Below are 22689 nucleotides of genomic sequence, written 5' to 3' on the forward strand. Positions count from 1 at the left end.
TGTGAAGGATGTCCGGTTAGTGTCTGTCTCCCTGTGTTGTGCTTGAATCACATACTCATCACACCAGCTCCGTGAAGTATTTCCTTCTGAAAAGGAAACTGAGGCCAGAGGTTGCATGACTTGCAGTAAGTGGGCTGGTAAGTGGCGTAGCTAGGATTTGAACCTGGACATGCTCACGGGAAACCCTGCTCCATATCCCACTCCGTGGCAGACTAAAGGAACTGGGTCTCCTGGCGGCACTGTGATGTAGAAAGGACTCTTGATGAAGCGGGTGCTGGAACAGTGTTGAACTGCACTGGGTAGGCAGTCAGCAGGGGCAGTGGTTAGTCCTCTCGTTTGGTGTGCTGCTCTGCACCTGGAGTCAGTGGAGTAGTGAGACCCCGCCGCATTTCAATACATACACTGGTATATATGTATCTGGAGAGAAGGGCCCACATGTGGCCCAGGCTGGTGTGGAACTCAGGCCTATCCTCCTGCCTCAGCCTTCTGAATCATAGATTTACAAGTGTGCTTTATCATGCTCAGCTCTTAAGGCATCACTTCTGCGAGAACACTAGTGTGTCATGTTATCTCAGACTGGGAGACCCCCACTGTGGGGAAAAGGAAGTCGGAACTCTGGGAAGTTTGCTTGCTGTGAAAGCTCATTTCCCTTTCTAAGTTGGTTCCTAGGAAGATCTAACTGTCCTTATCTTTCACCATTTAAAATTTTCAGCAGCAAGTAACAGAATTCAGAATTCTTTCTTACACCACTCCTGCGCATTCTTTAAAAACATTCACGCCGTAGCTATCTGCTTTAGGTTTGGAAGAGAGGTTCTCTCCAGCTGTTTGCTGTGAGTTTTGTCCTTGCTCTGCCCATTAGCTGAGCGTCTTCTGTCTGTGTGAGTCCCTGTGAGCACCTCCTTTCCTCAGTCACTGACTGTCTGTCTGTCTGTGTGAGTCCCCGTTGAACTGATCTTCTGAACAGACAGGGTCCACGCAAGTCAGGACCTCCGTTCCTCAGTCACCGTGTGGTTCTGGTCTCCTCTGTGTAATTGAATGGTCGTAAGTGAAGGAGCAGCTGGTCTGTCTTTCAGAGAGCGGGTCTGGCAGTGAGAGTGGAGACAACAGTGAGGACAGCAGTGAGGACAGCAGCGAGGACTCCTCCAGCGAGCCAGAGAGTGAGACCGGAAGTGAGGCCGAAGCGGAACGCAAGAGGAACTCCAAAACCAAGAGGAAAAGGTGAGTGACTTTGTCAGCTTCCTTATGTCTCCTTAATTCCAGAGTTAAAAATGCCTGGGTAGTTTCTCCAGAACAGATGTTAAGTCTTGACGTACTGTGCTTAGGTTTCATTTTGAACTTGAACAGGTCTTAGGGTCCATTTTCAAAATTGATATTACCTTGGGAGGCTGCCTTAAGTGACCAAGCAGTAGGGATGAAACACTTAATTACCTTTTGCAGCAATTTTGCTGAGGGCTAAAATTAAATCCTTCAGCACTTTGCCATTATGTAACTAAGACAATTGATTTTTCTAAATAATGTTACATTAAGAAGATTATGATCCAAATATCAGAGTCAAAGGCTGTGAAGGAAAACAGAGATACTTAAGGGGTAGTGGTTTTCAAGATTCCGCCATTACCAACAGCGGCCTCGTGTGTCAAAGCGTCATTAAGACTTGGAGTAATTGGGGCTAATGCCTTGGCTTGTGTGCCTGTTTTCCCACCGCTCTCGGAGTGGCCTCCGCTGACTCCCTGGCCCTTCTGGGGGCCGCTGCCCGCTCCCTGATGAGCTTGCAGCCTGGGCTCAGTGGTGGCTGACAGCACTGATTGGGCACAGTACGCTCTCTGCTCCTTTTATTACAGACAGTAATTAAAGCAGTTCGCCCTGCCACTTCCATAACAAACACAGCATAATGCCCTAATTATGACTTTATTAATTTAAGTCAGGATTTAATGATTTTAAAAGTGATTTATATTGTTTTTCCTGTTCAGAACAAATGAAATCTGTAGGTTAAATTAATACAGGCTTTTCATCATTGCAAAGTTAAAAACCTAGTTACCAGTAAATTCTTCTCATTAGGTTAACATCTGAAACTCTAAGCAGTAAGGTAAACAATAATTATCATCAGAATTGAGTGCTGCATAATAAAATAACACTTTTACCTTTAAAATCTTGTCTGGAGTGCTGGGAGCCAGGGCTCTGAGCACAGCTACCTTGGTGCAGCAGAGCACCGTGGCCGTGGTCACCTGGCCTCTGAGGACACTGTGTGTGCCTTTCACGTCAGACTACTGTGATGGTCTGCTTTGGGGAGGTACCTGTTTCTAGAAAGCACACAGTGTCTCCTCAGGTGTCTCCACAGAGGCCATCATGGTGTATGCTTATGATCACATATTAGGTTTGTATTTTTTTTTCTTTAGAAAAAAAAAATTCTTTAATCTGCATTTATTTTTGAATTTAAAGTAATTGTTACACCTAAGTGAACCACAAAGACATTCTAAGCCCTTTTATTTGCAAGTACATGTTTTAAACAATGAGTTTGGGATAATATATATTGCCATTATTTTGTAGGAGAGAAAACAACATATTTTTCTATCTTCCAATATAATTACATGTGCTCTGAGATGTTGCCATTGCTCTGTTGTTAATAAACAACAATCATATTTCCTCCACAAAAATCAATTCTGAGAACTATCGATTCTTCTTCCCCAGCCACTCCCCGCTCCTGGGTCATTCGGCCTGTCTCCTAGAATTTGTTTACCGTTTGCCAGCAGAACTTTTTAACGGTCTTGATCATCTTCAAGTGTCCTCAGAAACCACCCTTTAGTAATGACAAGTGTTTGTTACTGAATTTGAATTTGACATTCCAGATTATTTTCATGACAGACACAATAGTGTGGTGGAAGGGGAAATAGGATGGCAGAGGGAGAAAGATTTGCATTCAGAGTTCATGATTCCCTCTTCTGCCAGTATGTCCTTAAAGGTATTTAACCTCAAACGATGGTTTCCTTATTGTGAGTGGGTTAATAATAGACCCAGGATGAGAGCATCTGTAGTAGCTCATTGGAATGAAGTGCCTAAGCATTCGATTAAAAACAAAAAACTTTAGATTGGTTGACTGAAGGTGTGTGTCTGTGAGTGTGCCCGCCTGTGCATGCGTGTATGCATGCCTGAGTTTATGTGTGTGCACCACATGATGCAAGAGCCTGAGGATGTCAGGATAAAGTCTTGGATCCCCTGGAACTGGAGTTATAGACTACCATGAACTGCCATGTGGGTACTTAGCGCTGAACACAAGATCTTCTATAGGAGCTCTACACACTCTTAACTGCTGAACTATCTCTCTAGCTGCTAAGGTAGATTTTTAAAAAAATAAAAGAGCAGACACACGTGGTGTGCACACATATACACATGCACAAACATACAGTAAAGGTAATTAGACTTTGCATTCTTGGGGACAGTCTCAGCACCTCAAGGCAGTTCGTTTGTCAGCTTCACGCTCTTCATTCTCTTTGGAGAGGACATCCTGATTAGCTGCTTATTTCTGTTTCTCAAAGTGTCCTTTTCTGAAGATTCCTAATGGTGGATATCTAGTGTGGGTGTCCCCTTGAATGTTCTCCTAAAACACTGCAGCCTGCATGCAGCTCATTGCTTCTGTGTCTCGTCCCTACATTGTATTGCTCTGTGTGGTCCAGTGCACTGTGGACACTGTAAGTTGACACACAGACCACCTGTATCTCAACCGCTGTTCTCTTCAGTACCTAGCATGAGGCAAACGAGTTAGTGATAAATACTAGTTGGCCTGGGAACAAGTGAATAGCACTTTCAGTGAAACAGTAAATAGAGGAACCACGCATGTAAGAGTGAGGCATGGTGGCATAGACCTTCTTCCCAGCGTTGGGGAACATTGGACTAGAAGACCAAGTGTGAGGCTAGCCTGGGCTACATAGCAACAAAGCAAGAGCCTATCTTTAAATAAACAAGTAAGAATTTCCTCTGAGCTAATTAACATTTTCTTATGTAATATATTTAAGATCACATTTGTGTGCTTGTCTAACTGATTTTCTTAGAAAGAACCAAAATCTACCAAATGCAGGTTTATTGACAAAAGTAGAGATAAACTCTTAAACTATCAGTAAGTGATATTCTGAGATATCATTTGAAAAACTAGCCTAGGTTCTTAGAATTTGTTACTGTTAGCTCTTAATTCCTAGAAAACCAACTTAAAACCTAGAAAAAAACAGTATTTTTCTATATTGTCACTGATTATATCAGTTAGTGTTGTTTTATGATTTTGCATTTGAAATCGTCCCAACTTACTTGGTTGCAGATAGGACTACCTTTATTGTTATCCATTAAATTTTGTTTTTGTGTGAGCGCATGCTTCCCACTGCACGTGTGGAGTTTGTGTGAGCACACGCTTCCCACCGCACATGTGGAAATCAGAGGAGCATTGTGGTACTGGACTCTGTCCGTCCCTGTGTAGGTCCTGAAGGTCAGACTGGCCGTGAGGCTGGCAGTAGGAGGAACCTTTACCCACTGAGCCATCTCAGCTGCTCTTATTTCATTTTCATATTTTAAAATTTTAAAGCAGTCTTTATTGTTTTATAAAATTACTTAAATTTGTGTACATAAGGGAGTTACAGTTTATATTTCAAAACTCATCTTTATTCATAGTGATTCAGAAGATGAGGAGAAGAAAAATGAAAAATCAAAAGCTTCAGAATCGTCCAGTGTGGAATCCAGTTCCATGGAAGAAAGTTCTTCAGGTTCTGAGTCAGCGTCAGAGTCTGATGGGGAACCTGCGCCCAGAAAAGTTACTCAGGTACGAGGTCATGCACGTGCTGTAGCTGAAGGGACGACTTCTTGTCACTTTTTTCACTTAAGAATAAATTCTTTTGAAAGTTGAATGTTTTGTTAGAAAGCTAAGAGACTGAAGACACATTCAGGACTCTGACAACTAAAACTGGACCCGCCATCTTCACTCTCCCTGTGTTTCAGTTCCCCATCCTCTCCCCTAACCAGCTCTCCAGAGAAGTGAGAGCCGGTTTTGCTAACCTCCTGCTCCTGAGATTTGGGGTAGGCTGTGACAAGGTTGACTTGCTGAGGGGACATGAAAGGAAGTCTCAGAAATAGCATTGAGCACAAGACTACAAATGTAGATCTATCAGAAAATACTCATTCCAACATGCTTTTTAAAAATATTTAGTAACAAATGTGATTCAAATGTTTTCAAAGTTATACATTATTTAGCTAGTTACATTTATTTATTTTAGAGCAAATGCAAGAATCATCTTTGTATTTGAATTGAACATTTGTGATTGAACTTTTTATCTGGTTACTATGAATACATGAAAGCTTAAATTGTAAATGAAGTTACTAGTACAAAGTTGGGATCTAATAATGATTGTCTCTCTGATCTCAGATGATCACCTCCTTGGTGTGAATGGGCACACTGGTGCAGCATCAGGGGGACCCCTCTCCTTCCATGTCTGGAATAGTGACTGCCAGATGTTGCCATTCGATGAATTATGTTTCTTCCTAACCCAATATTAAAAAAAAAAAAAAACTTACTTGTTAACTCTATAAATTAAATTTCTTTAATATGTCTTCTGAGTAGCCAGAAATGAAAATAAATGCATTCAAGTAGGCCTTCCACACCCAGTCGTTGTTAAGAATAAGTATATTTAAAATGCTGCTAGTGTTTATCTTATTTTATTTCAAATATTCTTGAAAATGGTAAAACTTACTTTAAAATTGAATTCTTATTTATATAACAGAATTTAAGTTTTCTGATTTTCAAAAATTCATATAAACTTGTAGAGATTTTGAGTTATTAATGTGAATTCATAAAAACGTGGAGAGTTTCACATAACCTCATTTTCTACTTTAGAAAAAGCTTACAATATCATTTTAAATAAAGAGCTTCAGATACTGACAGCAAGTACAACCCGGGAGTGGGGTGGGGGTGGGGGTGGGGTCAGTGCTTTATAAGTGACAGGCGTAATTACAGCAAGTTATTCTTACATGGTTTTACAAAATTTACAAAAAAACCTGTAGACTCCACCACAGAGGCACCCCGAAGTCACTCATCTGCTGTTTCCCTCCTTGTGGTGGGCTTCAATGAGGAGCTGACAGCTCTTTTTGGTTTGTTTGTTTTGACATCCCAGCCAAAGTTTTCCCTCCCTCCCCCCCCTCACAGCTCTCCCCTCCCTCCCCACCTCACAGCTTCCCCCCTCCCCATCCACTCCTCCTCCACTGATTTTCTTCAGATACAGGCGGGCCTCCCATGGATGTCAGTGAGCCATGGTGTATCAAGTTGCCCTGAGACTAGTCAGCTCCTCTTCCACAAGGCTGGATGAGGCGATCTGGTAGGAGGAATGGGTCCCAAAGCAGGTAACAGAGTCTGAGACAGGGCCCCCCCTTCCCTGCGCTTAGGGGGTCTCAGAAGGGGACCCAAACATCTCTTCATAATTGATGGTGTTGAGAGCAGGATCCTAAGCCAGGCTCCTTGAGAAATTCAAGCCGTGCATTATTTTGTGCCCATGTTTTCCCTGGATCTCACACTTTGTCTATCTTAAAGTGTCATTTTCTGTCTATATTAGGTGGAAAGGCCAGTGTCTGTCTGTCTATTTATTTTTGCTTTAATTTTACAATTGGACTAAATCATCCCAGCCTTGCAGCTGCTATGTTTTTTTTAATCTCCACTTGAAGTATATACCATGTGATCATAAGTATACCAATTTTTTAATAATAGGTGACTCTCTAGTTGTGGGAAAGTTGCACTTGCATCAGATGCTGTGGCTTTTGCTCAAACGATGAGTAATGAAGGCAGATGGTGGCCGCTTTGCCTTCATTTAGTTAGTGTGACAGTGTTGGCGCTGAAAATTCATGTCTCGACTGCAGCTTGAGCCTCACTTTTTCTAGTTTTCTTTGATCTGAGCATTTGGGGGTGCATGGAGCATGAACATGAAACCTTGGAGACAGCCTGAATAATATATGGCTTCCAAAACAGTGAATCTTATGGTGGTCCTATGCGGTTAGTATGGAGTTCCTGTTGGCAGGTAACACCTTCATGCGCAGTTTCTTATGGGTAACACATGCACGAGAGCAGACTCGCACGTAGTTTGGAGACTGTTTAGCTGGGACCCATGCTGAAGGGCCCTGGGCCCCCTGTGGCTCTTGTCCCTGCACCTTTCTGCTCTTTCTAAACGATATTGAAAATTTAAATCTGTTTTCACTTGTGACCCCTAACTTGTACCTACCTTCTTCAGAAGACAACTGTGATCACATACAGCTCTGTCTTCTCAGCTCCATCTCCATTGACCATTTTTTCTGTCACACAGTAGCTCTGAGGAGGTATTCTCTGTCCATTTGGTCAAGAATAAGCCCTACCTCCTTTGACTCCATTTTCTGGGTCAGCACCTACTTTGCCGCACCTTTAATTTTACCCACTAGTTTCTCTTCTGCCATCCAGGCCCCTCAAGTGCCTTCCGGCCTCTAAAGGGGAGCCAGAAGAGGAACACAGAGTCTCAAAAGAATAATTTTCATGCCTTCCAGCATGGAACCCAGTTACTTCTTAGTAACTTCACTTTCTGCAGACACTGCTCGGTAGAGGTCAGGATCCCTGCACGTTTCCTGCCTCTTTTTAACAGTATTGAGAAGTTTGCATGTTTCATAACCTCCTTTGCTCATATAGTCCACTAAAGTACTTATGTAGTAATATTTCTCTCTTGCTCTACTTCTGGATTTTGTTCCCAAATCTAGACCAAGTACTTCGGCCCTGCTGGGCTGCTGGGTTTTAACCCTAGCACGGCCGGACACGCGTGCTCACACAGGGCCAGCAGCAGTCTTCCTCGGCGCCTTGCTGCGTGTTCCGATGTCGCCAGGCCCCTGGAGTTTTCATCTGATCTCTCCAGCTGTTTCTTCTTTTCCTCCCGTCACTGTCTCCGTCCACTCTTCCTCAGCTCCGTAGCCTCGGCTGTAGTCACCCCCAGACTGATATTTTCCCGACCCCCTCCTTCAGCACAGTGGCACCCTGCCGCAGTGACATCCCGCTGCCGCCGTGGAGTTCAGTGAACTCCCCAGCCACCGTGTCTGAATCCACCTCTCTTTCATCTGCTCGCATTCTGGCCTAAGATGCACACTTCTTTTCTGAAACCGCGTGCTTGGCTGTTTCCGAGCCTCTGTTCACCTTGCACATTTCTCTTATTAAAGAGAGGAGAGGAAGAGAGGAGGTGGCCTCCTGTCAGGCTGTGGTCTTCACTTCTCCTAGTGCGTGGTGACTGCCGGGAACTGGAACCGTACTGTTGCGGGGGTATCACTCCTAGACATCTATGTTCCTTAAGGATTTGTTATTTAATACCGTGTTGGGATCAGTAATGACCTTAGAACATGATCTTATTTCAGATTTATTTATTTTATGGACAGGTGTACTTCTATGTGCAGGTGTTCTTTTCTGAAATGTGTCTGAAAAATGTTTGGAGTATCATCATTCCTATAAAATAATTCTTTTGTCCCAAGTAACATCTATAGCAAAATTGCATTTTTAGATTTATTTTATTTTTAGTTTGTATGAGCATTCACCTGCATGTGTATGCATGCATGCCCACACTGGCCATAAGTAGAAGTAGGAATCCCTGGGGACTGGAGTATCAGTCACTTGTGAGCTGCTGTGTGGGTGCTGGGAACTAGATCTAGGTCCTCTGCAGGAGCAGCCAGTGCTCTTACCACTGAACCATCTCCAGACCCCCAAAATCACTTTGAATAGTTCCATATTTTAAGCACTTTTACATACTTTATACAATGTAAAGGAAATTTTTTTGTTTTGTTTTGTTGTTTTCTTTTTTTTTTTTTTTTTCTCCAAGGCAGGGTTTCTCCATGTAGTTTTGGTGCCTATCCTGGATCTCGCTCTGTACCGCCTGGCTTTGCCTCCCTAGTGCTGGGCTTAAAGGTGTGCACCACCGCCTGGCTGGAAAATATTTTTATGTGGAAGAGTAGAGAGAAAACTCAAGAATACAGACATATGTGGAAGTGGTTGTCACTTGCATCTCTGTGTCTTAGATTTTTTTGTAACATAAAAAAGTACATTCTGCACGTTAAGATGTGTTGAACATTTTATTTAAGATTTTCAGGTTGTTTCCCCTTCAGTGAACCTAGGCAGCTTGTTAGGGTGCCCCTGTGTCCTCAGGTTGTGTCAGTTGGAGTGTTGCTCTGCTGGTGACACGTTAGCTGGGATCTCTGTGGTGTGTGCTCCAGCTCCTACAGATAGAGATACCAGTGAGTGACGTGGTGATCTGAAATCAAGACTGTAGTGTACTGTGAATGCACCTATTTCTTTATACATAGTAACAGTGTTTTATCTGGGGAATTGTGTGGTGGCTGTGTGTGTGCTGTCGTGTTGGTGCAGTGCGTGCGTGCGTGCGTGCGTGCGTGCGTGCGCGTATGCGTGTGTGTAAAGGCCAGAGGTTGATGTTAGGTATCTTCTTCAATCATTGTTCACCTTAGTGTTTGAGACAAGATTGGTCACTGAACCTGTATTCCCTGGTTTTGGCTGGACTAGCTGTCTAGTGACCGCTGAGACTTGGCTGGTGTCAGCCTCCCAGGTGCTAACATTACAATCAAGTGCAGTTCCTGGCTCTTTATGTGGGTGCTAAGGATCAGAATTCAGGTCTTCATGCTTACACGACAAGCACTGGCCATGAAGTGTTTGGTATTCTTGAACTTAACACTTAATAAATGTTAACAATATTTCTATGTTTGGGTCATGAGATTAATGTGCGAAGTAGCTATAGAAAACACTGGAATCTGTGTATGCCTAAAAGTGTCTGAGATGTCTGTAACTATCTCAGATTTTATGTATCTTAAACTTTGCTGTCCCTCTGTGGGAGGTTTTGTGAAACCAGTGACCTCCCCTAGTGATCTCAGAACCAGTCACTGGCCTGGGGACTAACATCTGACTGTCAGCACGTTAAGATTGCCTTAATATAAAGACCTGGTGATAAAGATAACTAATCTGTGCGAGAGTCTTAGTGAAAAAGCATTTTATTGTGGTTTGAAATGAACCCTACAAACACACCAAAGGAACCATTTTTAGGCTGATTTCTAGTCTTTGAGAAGTAAGAACTCAGGAGTTTGTCTGCTCACAGGCTTTTACAAGGGTTGGAATCCTTAGCTTGTGTGACTATTGAGTGTCAGTTTTTATTATAAAAATTCAAAGCTTTGTCTCTTTCAATGTTTGTCTTTCCCAATTTTTAGTTCATATTTAAAATTCTCCCAAAAAGAAATACCATTTGATTTCAGTTGAGATCTTTAAAACAAAGGGAAACCGTCAAGGAAGTGGTCCTATGGAAGGAAGCGGGCGTTTTTTCTGCTGGCGAAGGCTTGTTAGACCTACTTGTATTTCTCAGTGGCATTCATTTGCTCCGGATCTTAAGAACAGTGGGGGTTTGATAAACTTTTCTTACTGTTAATTTCAAACCTCTGTACAGTAGAAGCATATCTGCTGCTTATTACATCATGTATTTTTTCTGCTTAGCTTTTCTGTAATCAGTATGCAAAGGGATGTTCATGATGCATGAAACTCTTTACAGAGATATTGTTATATATTTTTGTTTGTATTTAGGACTTAAGATCCCTTATTTATTTTTTAAGTGAAATATATTAACTAGAAGTTAGTTTCTTAACCCCGTGACTTTTTATTCCATTTTGAAATGTTCCTGTGTTGAGGTGTATAATCGAATACCACAGAAACAAGGTGGGATTTGAAGGCGATGAATTGATAAATAGATATTTTTTGCAGCAAGATCTTAAGATCAGTAACTGTTGTCCTTATAAAAGTCAAATACAGTCACTCAGCTGTTAAAAACCTAATCCTCTATTTAAAAAACTATACAAAAACAAATTGTCTGCCTTTCTGCTTGATCTCCTCTCCAGTCCCGACACAGTGGGAACCATGGGTGATCTGTCAGTGTGTTTGGTTTGTCAATGGTGCTTTTGGATAAATACTGGGAGGGGGAGAAATAAAATTCACACAGTAAAATATGATTTCATCTGCCTTTTCTCCGCAGCTCCGTGGCTCATGCCACGGTGTGAAATCCTCATTTTACACACTTTGCAGGCGGAGCACATGAATTATGCATTGAGCAAGAAAAATCTCCTGCTCAAGTCCTATATGCATTTGCCCAGGTTCTGTCTCTATTACCAAGATGAATTGCAAATGGAGAAATGTTTGATGGAATAGGGCTCTTAACTTCTTTGTTTAGAATTCAGATTCTTATTTTTATAGTAGATCCTTTAAGTATGAAAATGTTGTGAACTTACTATGGATTTTTTAAAATGAAAAATGAAATATAATGTAGGAGAAGCGTGCTTGCATATCATGAAGCATTTTATAGCCTCGATTCGGAATGCAAGGCTTTTCCAATTTGGTGGAAATGACCGTCATCTATTGCTAACGTTGTATTTCAGTCAGTGCTTATTTGCTGTTCTCGGAAAGTCAATGGAATTCTGTCCTTTTCGGAGCACATTGTGTCTATGTTCTAGGCTTCTGAGAAGAGATGACCCCAGGTTCTCATAGAAGCTCTCTCTGTGGTGTGTGTGTGACCCGATGTGTGTTGAATAGACCCTGGTGCACATTCTTGGCTGTGAAGTGGAAGGGAGGGTGTGGACTTACCTTCTGCTCTAATGTTACCTCTTTTTTTTTTTTTTTTGGATAGGTTTCTAATCTTCAGGTGGGGAGCTTAGAATTTGAGGACAGTTTTGTCTTTGTAGCTGGTGGGAAGCTGCTGCACCCATTGTGTGCAGCACGTTATGAGCTACATGCTGATGACCTTTTGGTTATGCTTTTAATCACAGGAGTGAAAGTCTGGTAGTAATGGCGTTTCCATTCCAAATCTGCTTTCCTTTACTTGTAACTTAAATTTCAGTCTCAAAACTAACATTTCTTCTGTTTCTTTTCCTGCAGACTAGACATTGGCACTCCTTGAAAAGTTTAGAGGGGAGATGATGTTTTGTGTTTATACTAGGATGGAGTTAAAAGTTACATAGAAGGAAATAATACTCTTTTTTTATTTCTAATCTTTTTGGTTTTAACGTGTATTCTTATATAATTCTTTAACAATTCTCTGAAAGCATAAAGAGGAATACAAGTAGAACTTCAGTCACATGAAAATGTTATTTCCCAGATGCTTTTCTAAAAGTGTGTGTGTGTGTGTGTGTGTGTGTGTGTGTGTGTGTGTGTGTGCGCGCGCGCGCGCACTCAGCTGAAGAAGCCAGAAGAGAGGGAAGGATACCCCAGAGCTGGCATTACAGGTGGTTGTGAACTGGTGATGTGTGTGCTGGGCACCGAACTCAGGTCCTTTGTGACAGCAGTACACCGAGCCATCGCTCCACCCCATCACTGTGGCATGCTTTCATGTAATGCAGTTGTTGTGCACGTGTGTGCACAGCTGTAGGTGCACCAGTACTCTGCATGCTTTCATGTAATGCCGTTGTGCACATGTGTGCACAGCTGTAAGTGCACCAGTACTCTGCATGCTTTCATGTAATGCCGTTGTGCACATGTGTGCACAGCTGTAAGTGCACCAGTACTCAAGGGGACCTTTTGCTGCAGTGACAGGATAATTTATGCTAACAATATGTTTAAAATTCTGTTATTAGAGTGGGGACTTTGTCTAGGCTATTATTTACATTACGAGTACAGAATATGATACACGTTTAAATTCTGTATGTGTCTATTGAATGAATGAATGAAGTAACAACTTTTTATTTTGAATTTGAGAATTCCTGTAAAAGAGAGGGCAGACAGATGAAGCCACATTGGTGCAGATGTGTCATTTAATGCACTGTTTATTCTTTGTTGACCTTTTTGTTTACTGTGCTCCCTAGATGTTCTTACTTATGTCCAGGGGGCAGGTGTGTGTTCCAGTGTGTGGACGCTGTGGGTGTGGGTGTACATTCACCCATTTATATGTGTGGAAGCCAGAGATCAGCAGCTAGTGTCTTTCTCAGTTGCTTTCCACTGTACTTCCTGAGACATTGTTTACACTGAAACTGATTAAACCAGAGTGGCTAGCCAGACTCCTCCGTCTCTACCTTCCCAGCATACTCTGGTATTATACAGGGCTCTAACATGGGTGTTGGGATCCCGACTCAGGTCCTTATGTTTTTACAGCAAGCACTGTACAAACTGAGCCATTTTCCCACCCCATTTATATTATTTGTATTACGATGGGTAAAGCTAGCGTAAGGCCCTTGTATTCACTCCATGGGATGAATGTTCATAAACAGTGAATAGGTCATGTAAGAAGCCCTAATTTTAGGTATGTTTTAAATATTTGCTCTCCATGTAAAGTGCTCAAGAAAGTGAATGAGCAAGAGCTAGAGATGTAGAGATGCCATTTTTTTTTTTTTTTTTTTTTCGAGACAGGGTTTCTCTGTGTAGCTTTGCGCCTTTCCTGGAACTCACTTGGTAGCCCAGGCTGGCCTCGAACTCACAGAGATCCACCTGGCTCTGCCTCCCGAGTGCTGGGATTAAAGGCGTGTGCCACCAACGCCCGGCCTAGAGATGCCATTTTAATGGGTACCTTTGGCGAAGACCTCTGACATTCTAGTGTAGGAGCACAGAGTGTCTAGTTCAGTACCTCTGGTAGGCTTCCCTCTGAGGAGTCCAGCCTGTTACGAGCCTGTGGACAACATCAGGACTATCTGTGTATTGTTTGAATATTCCTTTTCCTTAAGTAAGCTGCTTAACAAGTATTTCTTTGGATGTTTATTCACTCTAATGATAGCCACATTGTATTTTTACCTAACAAAAAATTTGTCAAGTTGTAAAATAATTATTACATTGAATTTTTTTCTCAAGGTTTTTTATAGTCTTTAAACAGAAAGTATTTTTAATATAATTAACAGTTTGTGTGATGAGTGAGAAATATAGTATGCTAACACAAAATTTTGATTCAGGAAAGTGTGTCACCATACAGAAGTTTAAATTACATTTTTGTTTCTAAGACCAAGAAGCAAAAACATGCTTGTTTTGTAGTGGTAAGAATACTTCATGGTTTTCTTTAGACAAGATCTGAAATAAGTGACATTTTGATATTTTTCAGGCAAAAGAAAGAAAACCCCAGCAAGAAAGACAGCCTCCCCGCAAAGATGTTTTCCTTCTAGATCTAGACGATTGTAAGTACTGGGACTTCCTGGGTTCTGTACTTGTGTTTGTATAGTACTTCTCATGTAGATTTCCCAAATTTTAGAAATATCTGCTATAAAAGATCAGAAGAGGTGGGACTTTTCCAGACAGTGGTTATCAGTGCCTGTCATTGTTTAGCATGTCAGTTCTGTCATGTGAGTAGAGCACCAAAGAAAGTGAATTAGACTTGTTTTACTTGGGTCATTTGTCCTTGCATGACCAAACAACGATCCTGCCTCCCAGCATCCACGTTGTGAGGTCCTGACTGTGGGGACTGACTCTGGAACTAGGAGAGAGGCAAGAAAGTCAGCACCTTCTTCTACTTACCACTGTGGCTTCCAAGACTTGGCCGGCCAGTTTTTCTGTTCCTCCAATGTTTTTAACTACCGAATGTCTTCATTCAAGCAAATACATTTCTAAGGATTCAGATGCCTGTAACTTTACTAACCCAAGTATACACAGTTGCCGCTCTGGAATCACTCAGCGTGGCGGAGCTGGGTAGTGCAGTGAGCTTTGTTGCCAGGTCATTTCTGTACTAGGAGAGCCTTTGGAAAGAAGCGTTCATGAATGTCAAACTGCCCACATTTCAGTGTGCTTTCCTGTGTGGAGGGTGAGTTGTTGGGGAGTCACCTCATTTTGTCCTAGATCCATTCTATTTACATTGTCTATTGTAGTAGCCACAGCAAATTCTTAATAGCAAGAAAGTGACGTGTGTGATACAAACACTTACTATTGAGAACTTGAACATATTTGACCGTATTAGCAAAGATAGTAAGGTTTTGTATGATCAGATGTTGCTGCGGTTGGTTGAAGCAGATGCAGGGTGTGTGCTGCATTGATGGAACTAGAAGTCATGCTAAATAAGATGGAATCACAGACAAGCCTGGTGTGTTTTGTCTCTTGTGGTATCTGGGGCGGTGGGAGGTCATGAGTAGACAGAAGACTACAGGAGAGCAGGAAAGGGCTGAGGGGCCGGAAAGAGAAGGGCCCATGATCAGAGAGTGGCATACACATAAGTGAAGATGTCATAACAGACGCCACTCAAGAGTCCACGGTGCTGCTGGGTGGGTTGGACACCACAACCCTAAGAGTGCCCGTCTGTGCCCGTCTCTCATTCATAAGATGATGTTCTCAGTGCGGGTGGCTGTTAGGTTGGAATATGAACTTTCCCCGGGGCTCAAGTGTTGGAGGCGTGATGCTTAAGATTATGAAGTTGCTTGATTCTGTGGGAGTCAGGAGAAAATAATATCCATGCCAGAATGATACGTGACCTGCAGCCTGTTGTCGGACTTCGAGAAAGCAATATACCTTCTGCCTTTGGAATGTGGGGGGGGGTTATTTTAATATTTTGGAAACTTGAGTATCTTCTGGTCCCCTTTACGAGATTACCTCTGTGAGATGGTCATAAAGCAACAATCACTCTGGTGTTCTTTTGTAGGGAGAGTAAACCTGTTCATTACACTCTTAGTTCAGCTCCTTTGAAGCCTTTGCAGATAGATAGCCAATAGTACTGCTTCCCACGCCTTGCTGTCTCTGCTGTCACACTGCTGAGTGCTGTGTGGATAAGAGGACGGTAGAGAGTTTGAGGGTTTGCTCTCTGTTGTGAGACAGTCTCACTATGAGCCCTTGGCCAACTGGAACTCCCAGGTTCTTAGACCAGGTTGTTCTCAAACTCACAGAGATCTGCCCGCCTCTGCCTCCAGAGTGCTGCGATTATTAAAGGCGTTCGCCACCATGCCTGGAGAGTGGAGAGTTTGAATCTCAGTTCCTTTTCCTTCTTAGCTGTGTTACAGTTTATTTGACTGCTGTATTAGTCACTGTTCTCTCCAGGAACGGAGCCAATAGAATGCACGCACACAGAAAGGTACTTATCAGATTGGCTTGCATGATGGGGTCTAGGTGGTCCCACCATGACTGCCTTCCCACTGGAGAGGCCTGTAGCCTGGTGGATGCTTAGGCCATAGGCTGGGTGCCTTGGCAGTCACAGTCTATCACTTGAGGTCTGGAGAATTCCCGGAGCCACTGGTCGTTTGTTCTCATTGGAAGGCTGAAGACGCTGGACTGACATCAGTGAGGAATGTCAGTCTCTACAGAGGCATCAAGATGCCAGTAGGGTAGATGAACTTGGCAGCACATTGTGAAGGCAAGCAGGCAGGAAGCAAAGGCTTTTCTTCTGCAGGGCTATTAATCTGGCCTGTCACCAGAAGATGCTGCCACGTTCTAGGTAGGTCTTACCACTGCAGTTGAACTGGTCTTAAGTCCCTCACAGGCATACCCAATGGTCTGTCTGTTAATTGATTCTAGATCCACTCACACTGATACCTAACCTTAACCATCACATCCTCTGTGGTTTAGTTGTTGGGTCTACAAAATTAAACAAATGCTGTCCTGGGGATTGAATGAATTGCTGTGTGCATCTGCACCTTGTACATAGCAAGTGTTTTTAAGGGTTAATTATGATAGCAGCAAGTGAGGTAACTAGTCACATTGGACAGGCTGAGTAGCCTTGTGTACTGCTGCTGCAATCTATTTTGAATCAGAATCTTAATCAGAAGAGTAATTTGGTAATTGCTATATTATACATACATTATCAAAGAAAAGAGTGTTTTGTCAAAAGTCTTCAAAATATAGGGTTGGGGAGGCGGCCCAGTTGGTAAAGCACTTGCCATGCTAGTATGAAGATGGAGTGTGAAACCCCAGAAACACATAAGGTTGGGTATGTTAGCACACGTCTGTAAGCCCAGGACTCCTGCAGCAGAACCAGGAGGACCAGCAGGGAACCAGGAGAGTCCATGGCGGCCTGTGTGCCAGCTAGACTGGGAACACAGCAGTAAGTAGAGAAGAGCCCTGCCTCAAACAAGGTGCAAGCTGAGGTGTCCCCTGACTACCATATGGGCACCCACACAAGCGTGCATGCATGCACGCACGCACGCACGCATGCACGCACGCACGCGCACACGCTGTCCAGTGTTTTATAGGTAAGTGCCATGAAGCCTATGGGTTCAGCCGTGCCAGATAAAAGCGATGGGAAGCCAAGGACTTCCTCCCCACAGACACCCGTCCATCTCCGCTTTTCCATCGTGGGTGGATTTGATTTAAGATTCCCTTTAAAGGTTTCCTTTCTTGTCACTATCATTTACAAACTATAGTGCTGCTTTGTTTTTTTAAAGGGTATGTCTTTTTTCCCATAAGTTACTTGAGCACAGAGACCTTGTCTTGAAAAAGAAACATTTCATTGTTAACTTTATGAATTAGTACTTTTTTCTGCCTGATCCCTAGGATATTGTAAGACTAAAAGGAGAGAAAGAATCTGAAAAGTGGAGTCAAATTAAGTAAAGGGTACCCCCGGCCAGTGTTACTGTGCAGAGAGAATTTGTTGTCAAATTAAGTAAAGGGTACTCCTAGACAGTGTTACTATGGAGAGAGAATTTGTTGTCAAATTAAGTAAAGGGTACTCCTAGACAGTGTTACTGTGGAGAGAGAATTTGTTGTCAAATTAAGTAAAGGGTACCCCTGGCCAGTGTTACTGTGGAGAGAGAATTTGTTGGAAGCTAGAACTTTTCTGTATTCTAGCTCTCCCTCCCCCTCCAATTCAGCAGTTAAGACTGTACTAAAACTAAAAGCCAGTAAGGTGAAGTATTCATAGGCTAATAGAAACCAAAACATTAAAGGTGCAAAGTGAGCCGGGGCGGTGGTGCTCACATCTAATCCCATCACTTGGCAGGCAAAGGCAGGTGGATCTCTTAGTTCAAGGCTACCTTGGTCTGTGGAGTAAGTTCCAGGAAAGCCAGTTCTACACAGAGAAACCCTATCTTGAAAAAAACCAAACGAAGGGTGCAAACTGTGTCTCAGGAAAAGTACAGTTGTCAGAGCTTGGCCCCATAAATCGGTGGGACAGAGGGAGGTGGAAACTGAGGTGTCCTGTTGGGAGGCTGAATGATGTTGTGGACCAACATCTTAGGAGTGGTAATCAAGTCACCTAACTGGACTTTTGTTTTGAACAGATTTTTCAGGATCCAGGTCTCTCTTGTTAGGTGCACTCCAGATTGAGCACATAGCTTTGTGGCAGTGTATAGTGAGATGGCATTACCCAGCTTAGACTCTAATTGGTTAAAGTAGAGGAAAAACTGAAGACATGAGTTAAACATCCTTTAAAAAGCCTGACTCGGCTGGAAGTCACTCTTTACATTATTCTTTACATTAATGTGGAAAATGTGTCTTACCACTTTCCTTTAGTGAAGTTCTGAGTGATAAATGTTAGCAATAACAAACTTTTAAAAACTATTGCTCAAGATATTTATACCTTGTTTTGTTATAGGTTTGCCATTGTGTTTTGAAAGCTCAGACTAATCACTCTGTGACTTAATAATAACTTGACTAAATCAGGATGTTAAATAGAATTGTCATACATTCATTAATCAAAGTAATTTAATTAGATTTCCTGACAAAATAAAATGTTGCTTTTAATAATATGAATTAAATTTTCATGCACACTTACTCACTTGGGCCTTTTCTTCCAGTTAACCCGGTATCCACCCCGGTTGCCCTTCCTACACCAGCCCTTTCTCCAAGCTTGATAGCTGATCTGGAAGGTCTAAACTTGTCAGCTTCTTCTTCAGTCATCAACGTAAGTGACCGCCATGTAACACCTATCACCGTATGAACCTAGCATCTTTCTTATGAAAAAAACAAATCATTGATATGAATTCTTAGCCTTTAGTAGTGCCTCTTCTAACAAAAGTCTGATTCAGACAGACCTTTTGATTTTGTAATGATTTTTAAATTTATGTAACTGTCATCTTCTCAACTTCTACTTATTAGTTACCTTTAATTATTATGTGTACATTTTTTCACTACCCTAGGTCTGTAACATAGAGGGATTCTTTGTCACATCAAGGTAGTGTATAGGCAATCATGTGCCACTCACCAATGAGGATATGAAGTGGGATGCATACACATACAAATACACACATGCACTCACATCACACACGTGTATACACACACACACACACACATACACACATACACACACATACACAGAGTACATTGTTAGATAATTTCACTGTAGGCACATAGGCTGTGCCTACATGAAAGAAGACTTCTGTGCAATGGAGGCAGAGAATAGAAATTTAACCATTGTATATATTAGCCCACAATCCTTCTGTTCTCACCACATGGCTACTAAAAGTTCACTACTATATTCATTTTAAAAACCCGGGATTGTATTTCTCTTAGTGTTATCTTTACAGATTTATTTATATATACTGGTATCTTTAAAAAAAAAAAAACCTTAGTGTTATTTAGGGGAGATATAACTTTAATGAAGTGAGAATTCTGCCTAACATAACACAAAATAACATGAAAACTGTCAACCGTGTGAAACTGCAATATTTTTTTTCTGTATGTTCTCAAGTTATGCCCACCAACCTTTCACTTTGAATCAAGTGTGCTACCTAGGATGTACAATCTGTTGCTATGGCTGACCTTCTGTTACAGTGGTCCAGCCGGTGAGCTTTGATGAGCACAGGTATCTGAGAATTGATCTTGTGTAGTCAGTGGTCAGGGAGCTGCAGGTTGCATACTGCTGATCTGAGCTGCCCGGGAAATCTGGAGCTGCTTCCGTTGGAAGAGGAGAGTATCAAGGCCTTGTGTGTCCTTCCAAAGGGTTTCCCCTTCAGAGTAAACATGCTACCCCGGTCTGTGCTGAGAAGAGCAACTTGCAGTTGTTCCTTGTTGGTGAGCTCACACAAAGGACTTAAAAAAAGAGGAAGCTGCAGTAGTCTGTTCAAGTACAGAATTCTTAGCCACTGGGAAGTGAGTAAGCGGTGTTTGGGGTTTCAGGATGCTCTTCTTTCTAAAGGAAAAAGCATATTAAAGCATATTTAAAAAGATGGGAAAGCATTGAAAATCGGCAATGAAGTCTTTCATTTACTCACATAATAAATATTTATTGAGCATTTGTGTTAGCCTCTAAAGAGAAGTAGTGATCAGAAAATCTATAGTGAAGCATTTAGGCTCCCCAAACTGGCTAGGCTGTAAGGTAGGCTAGATAACAGCTGTACTCAGACCCCAGATGGGAAGGACTCAAGTCCTTGTTCGGCCACTCCAGCTGTGTGACTGTTACAGTCTGGGCAAGTAGCACCTTGGGCTTCCTGTGACAGTAGTGTCTTCCTGGATTGTGAGATTGTGTTAGAGCAGGAACTGGCACAGTGCATCATTCAGTAAACTATTCTTTCTTTCTTTCTTTCTTTCTTTCTTTCTTTCTTTCTTTCTTTCTTTCTTTCTTTCTTTCTTTCTTTCTTTCTTTCTTTCTTCCTTCCTTCCTTCCTTCCTTCCTTCCTTCCTTCCTTCCTTCCTTCCTTCCTTCCTTCCTTCCTTCCTTCCTTCCTTCCTTCCTTCCTTCCTTCCCTCCCCTCCCTCCCTTCTCTCTCTCTCTCTCTCTCTCTCTCTCTCTCTCTCTCTCTCTCTCTCTCACTCACTCAGTGTGGGCATGCATATGACGTGAGAGCATATTTGCAGGACTTGGGGTCTGAGGGTTTTGTTCATTTGATTGTGTTTTCTTAATTAAAATGAGGATGCATCCCCACACAATTGGTTTCTCTGCACATCTGCTTGCAGAGTCATCGGTTGTGGTCACTCATTAATCTTTTTTATTTTTATTTTTTGTATAATTAGCTAATTTCATTTAATTCAGTTTAACCTTTGTTGAGATTGTTGTTGTTTGTTTGTTTTGAGACAAGTTCTCCTTCGGTAGCCCAGGCTGATCTTGAACTCATAGTGTTCTTCCCCAGCCTTGCAAGTGCTGGGGTTATAACTGTACCGTGCCGAGTCTTTGGTAATGTAAACAACAACAACAACAGCAGTAGAACTATTGGTACACGAACGGGGAGGAGCACAAAACCAGGCAAACCTCACTAGGCTAGTGCTTGTAGGGGACATGTGGGAGCTCTGGGGTACGGCTCATGTTCTGTCTTGATGGGGTGCTCTTGTGTGGGTGTGTTCCATTTAGGGAGAAAAACCATTGAACAGCTGTGCACTTAAAACATGCTTTTCTGTGTGTATATTTTACTCTTGTAAAACATTTTTTAAGTAGATAGATGATAAAAATGGATTATAAATTCAAGAGGAAGTACAGATAATGGATGGATGGAAATGTGCAGTCATATTAATGAATAAATGTAAATTGAAAGAACCATTTTGCCTGGCATTAGCAAAATACTGCACAATCCAATGTCTGTTGGTGAGGAGACAGTGAAATGGGCATTTTGTTACCAGCTCATTCACGACACATTAAGTACATCCTTCCAGATGATACTATGGCTGCCCATAGCAGAATCATCAAAATACTTCCTCTTCCACCCAGTAATTCTACTTCTCAGGCAATAATAAGAAATGCAGAGATTCATATGCATGCTTGTAAACCACCTTGTCTAATGATAGGATAATTAATGGTTATATAAAATGTGGCTAAAGTAAAATTTTTATAATCAATAACTTATGTTCTAATGTGAAGGGGAAAAACAGATCCATAAATTTAACATATATAGATCTCAGTTTTGCAAAACTATACAATAGTGTTTATAAAGTAGGGAAGATAAAAGACTATAAAAACTGTATCATAGTGTTAATTTTCTGAACTATGGGATTGTGGGTTTCTGTTTTATATTTTTTCATATTTTAGTGTAATCAAGCTGTAACTCATGTATTGTCCAAAACAGTACTTTTAAAGCAAATGTGGAGAGGGCATCTGCAAATGACTGGGGTGTTTCCAGCACAGCTCAGTTCTGTCTGTCTGCCTGCCTGTCTGTCTGTCTGGATTACCACCTCCAGCTAGTTGAGTGAGACTGAGGCTGTCCCTTGATTTCTCCGCTCTCCAGTATTGACAGTAGGACCGGCCTCCATGTTTACTTCTAACTCCAGTATTCTAAGTATGCGAATCTAAGAAGCACTTTTAAGTAATAAAAGTAGTTCCCGTGGGATGATAAAGTAGGTTTGTAAAAAAATCAATAGATGAAACATTTCTTTAGTATGTGTATGGCTTTGTTGTTCCTAGGTGGTTTGTTTTTTAAATTTATTTATGGCATTGTTTCCTTGCATATCTGATGGGTTTTGTGTCTTGTGATCAACCAAAATTTATACATGGAAACCCAAAGAACAATTTTCACACCAAATATTTTTCCAGTGAAAGATTCCACGCAGACCTGAGCGTGATGGTTAAAAGGAATGCTGAGGCAGGAAAATTGTAATTTTTAAGGCTAGCCTGGACCACACAGTGAGAGCCTATCTCAAAAAAGGGGGGCATGTGAAGAGAGAGTTCAGGGGTTAAGAACAGTGACTTATCTTCCATGGGACCCAGGTTCGATCCCCAGCACCACCTGGCTGCTAGCAAGAGTCTGTAACTCCATTTTCAAGGGATCTGCTGCCTTCTTCTGACCTCCACCAGCGCTGCATGAACATGGCGCACAGACATGCAGGCACACCACCCATACATGTGAAAAAAAGGAAGGAAGGAAGGGAGGGAGAGA

At 42.1% G+C, this 22689-nt stretch overlaps 1 protein-coding gene across 2 annotated transcripts in view; it reads left to right on the forward strand.

Annotated features, from left to right (window-relative positions):
• The window catches only part of Ap3b1 (adaptor related protein complex 3 subunit beta 1), a 222839-nt gene that overhangs the window by 137965 nt on the left and 62185 nt on the right, over nucleotides 1–22689 (forward strand). For both annotated transcript variants that reach the window (XM_006981765.4, XM_076552077.1), the window contains exons 19-22: nucleotides 1074–1218; nucleotides 4651–4798; nucleotides 14082–14154; nucleotides 18685–18791. In XM_006981765.4, the coding sequence (XP_006981827.1) occupies nucleotides 1074–1218; nucleotides 4651–4798; nucleotides 14082–14154; nucleotides 18685–18791 (473 nt within the window). The remainder of the gene's footprint in view (nucleotides 1–1073; nucleotides 1219–4650; nucleotides 4799–14081; nucleotides 14155–18684; nucleotides 18792–22689) is intronic.

Source organism: Peromyscus maniculatus, chromosome 15 (genome assembly GCF_049852395.1).
Source record: "Peromyscus maniculatus bairdii isolate BWxNUB_F1_BW_parent chromosome 15, HU_Pman_BW_mat_3.1, whole genome shotgun sequence".
NCBI classification, from domain to species: domain Eukaryota; kingdom Metazoa; phylum Chordata; class Mammalia; order Rodentia; family Cricetidae; genus Peromyscus; species Peromyscus maniculatus.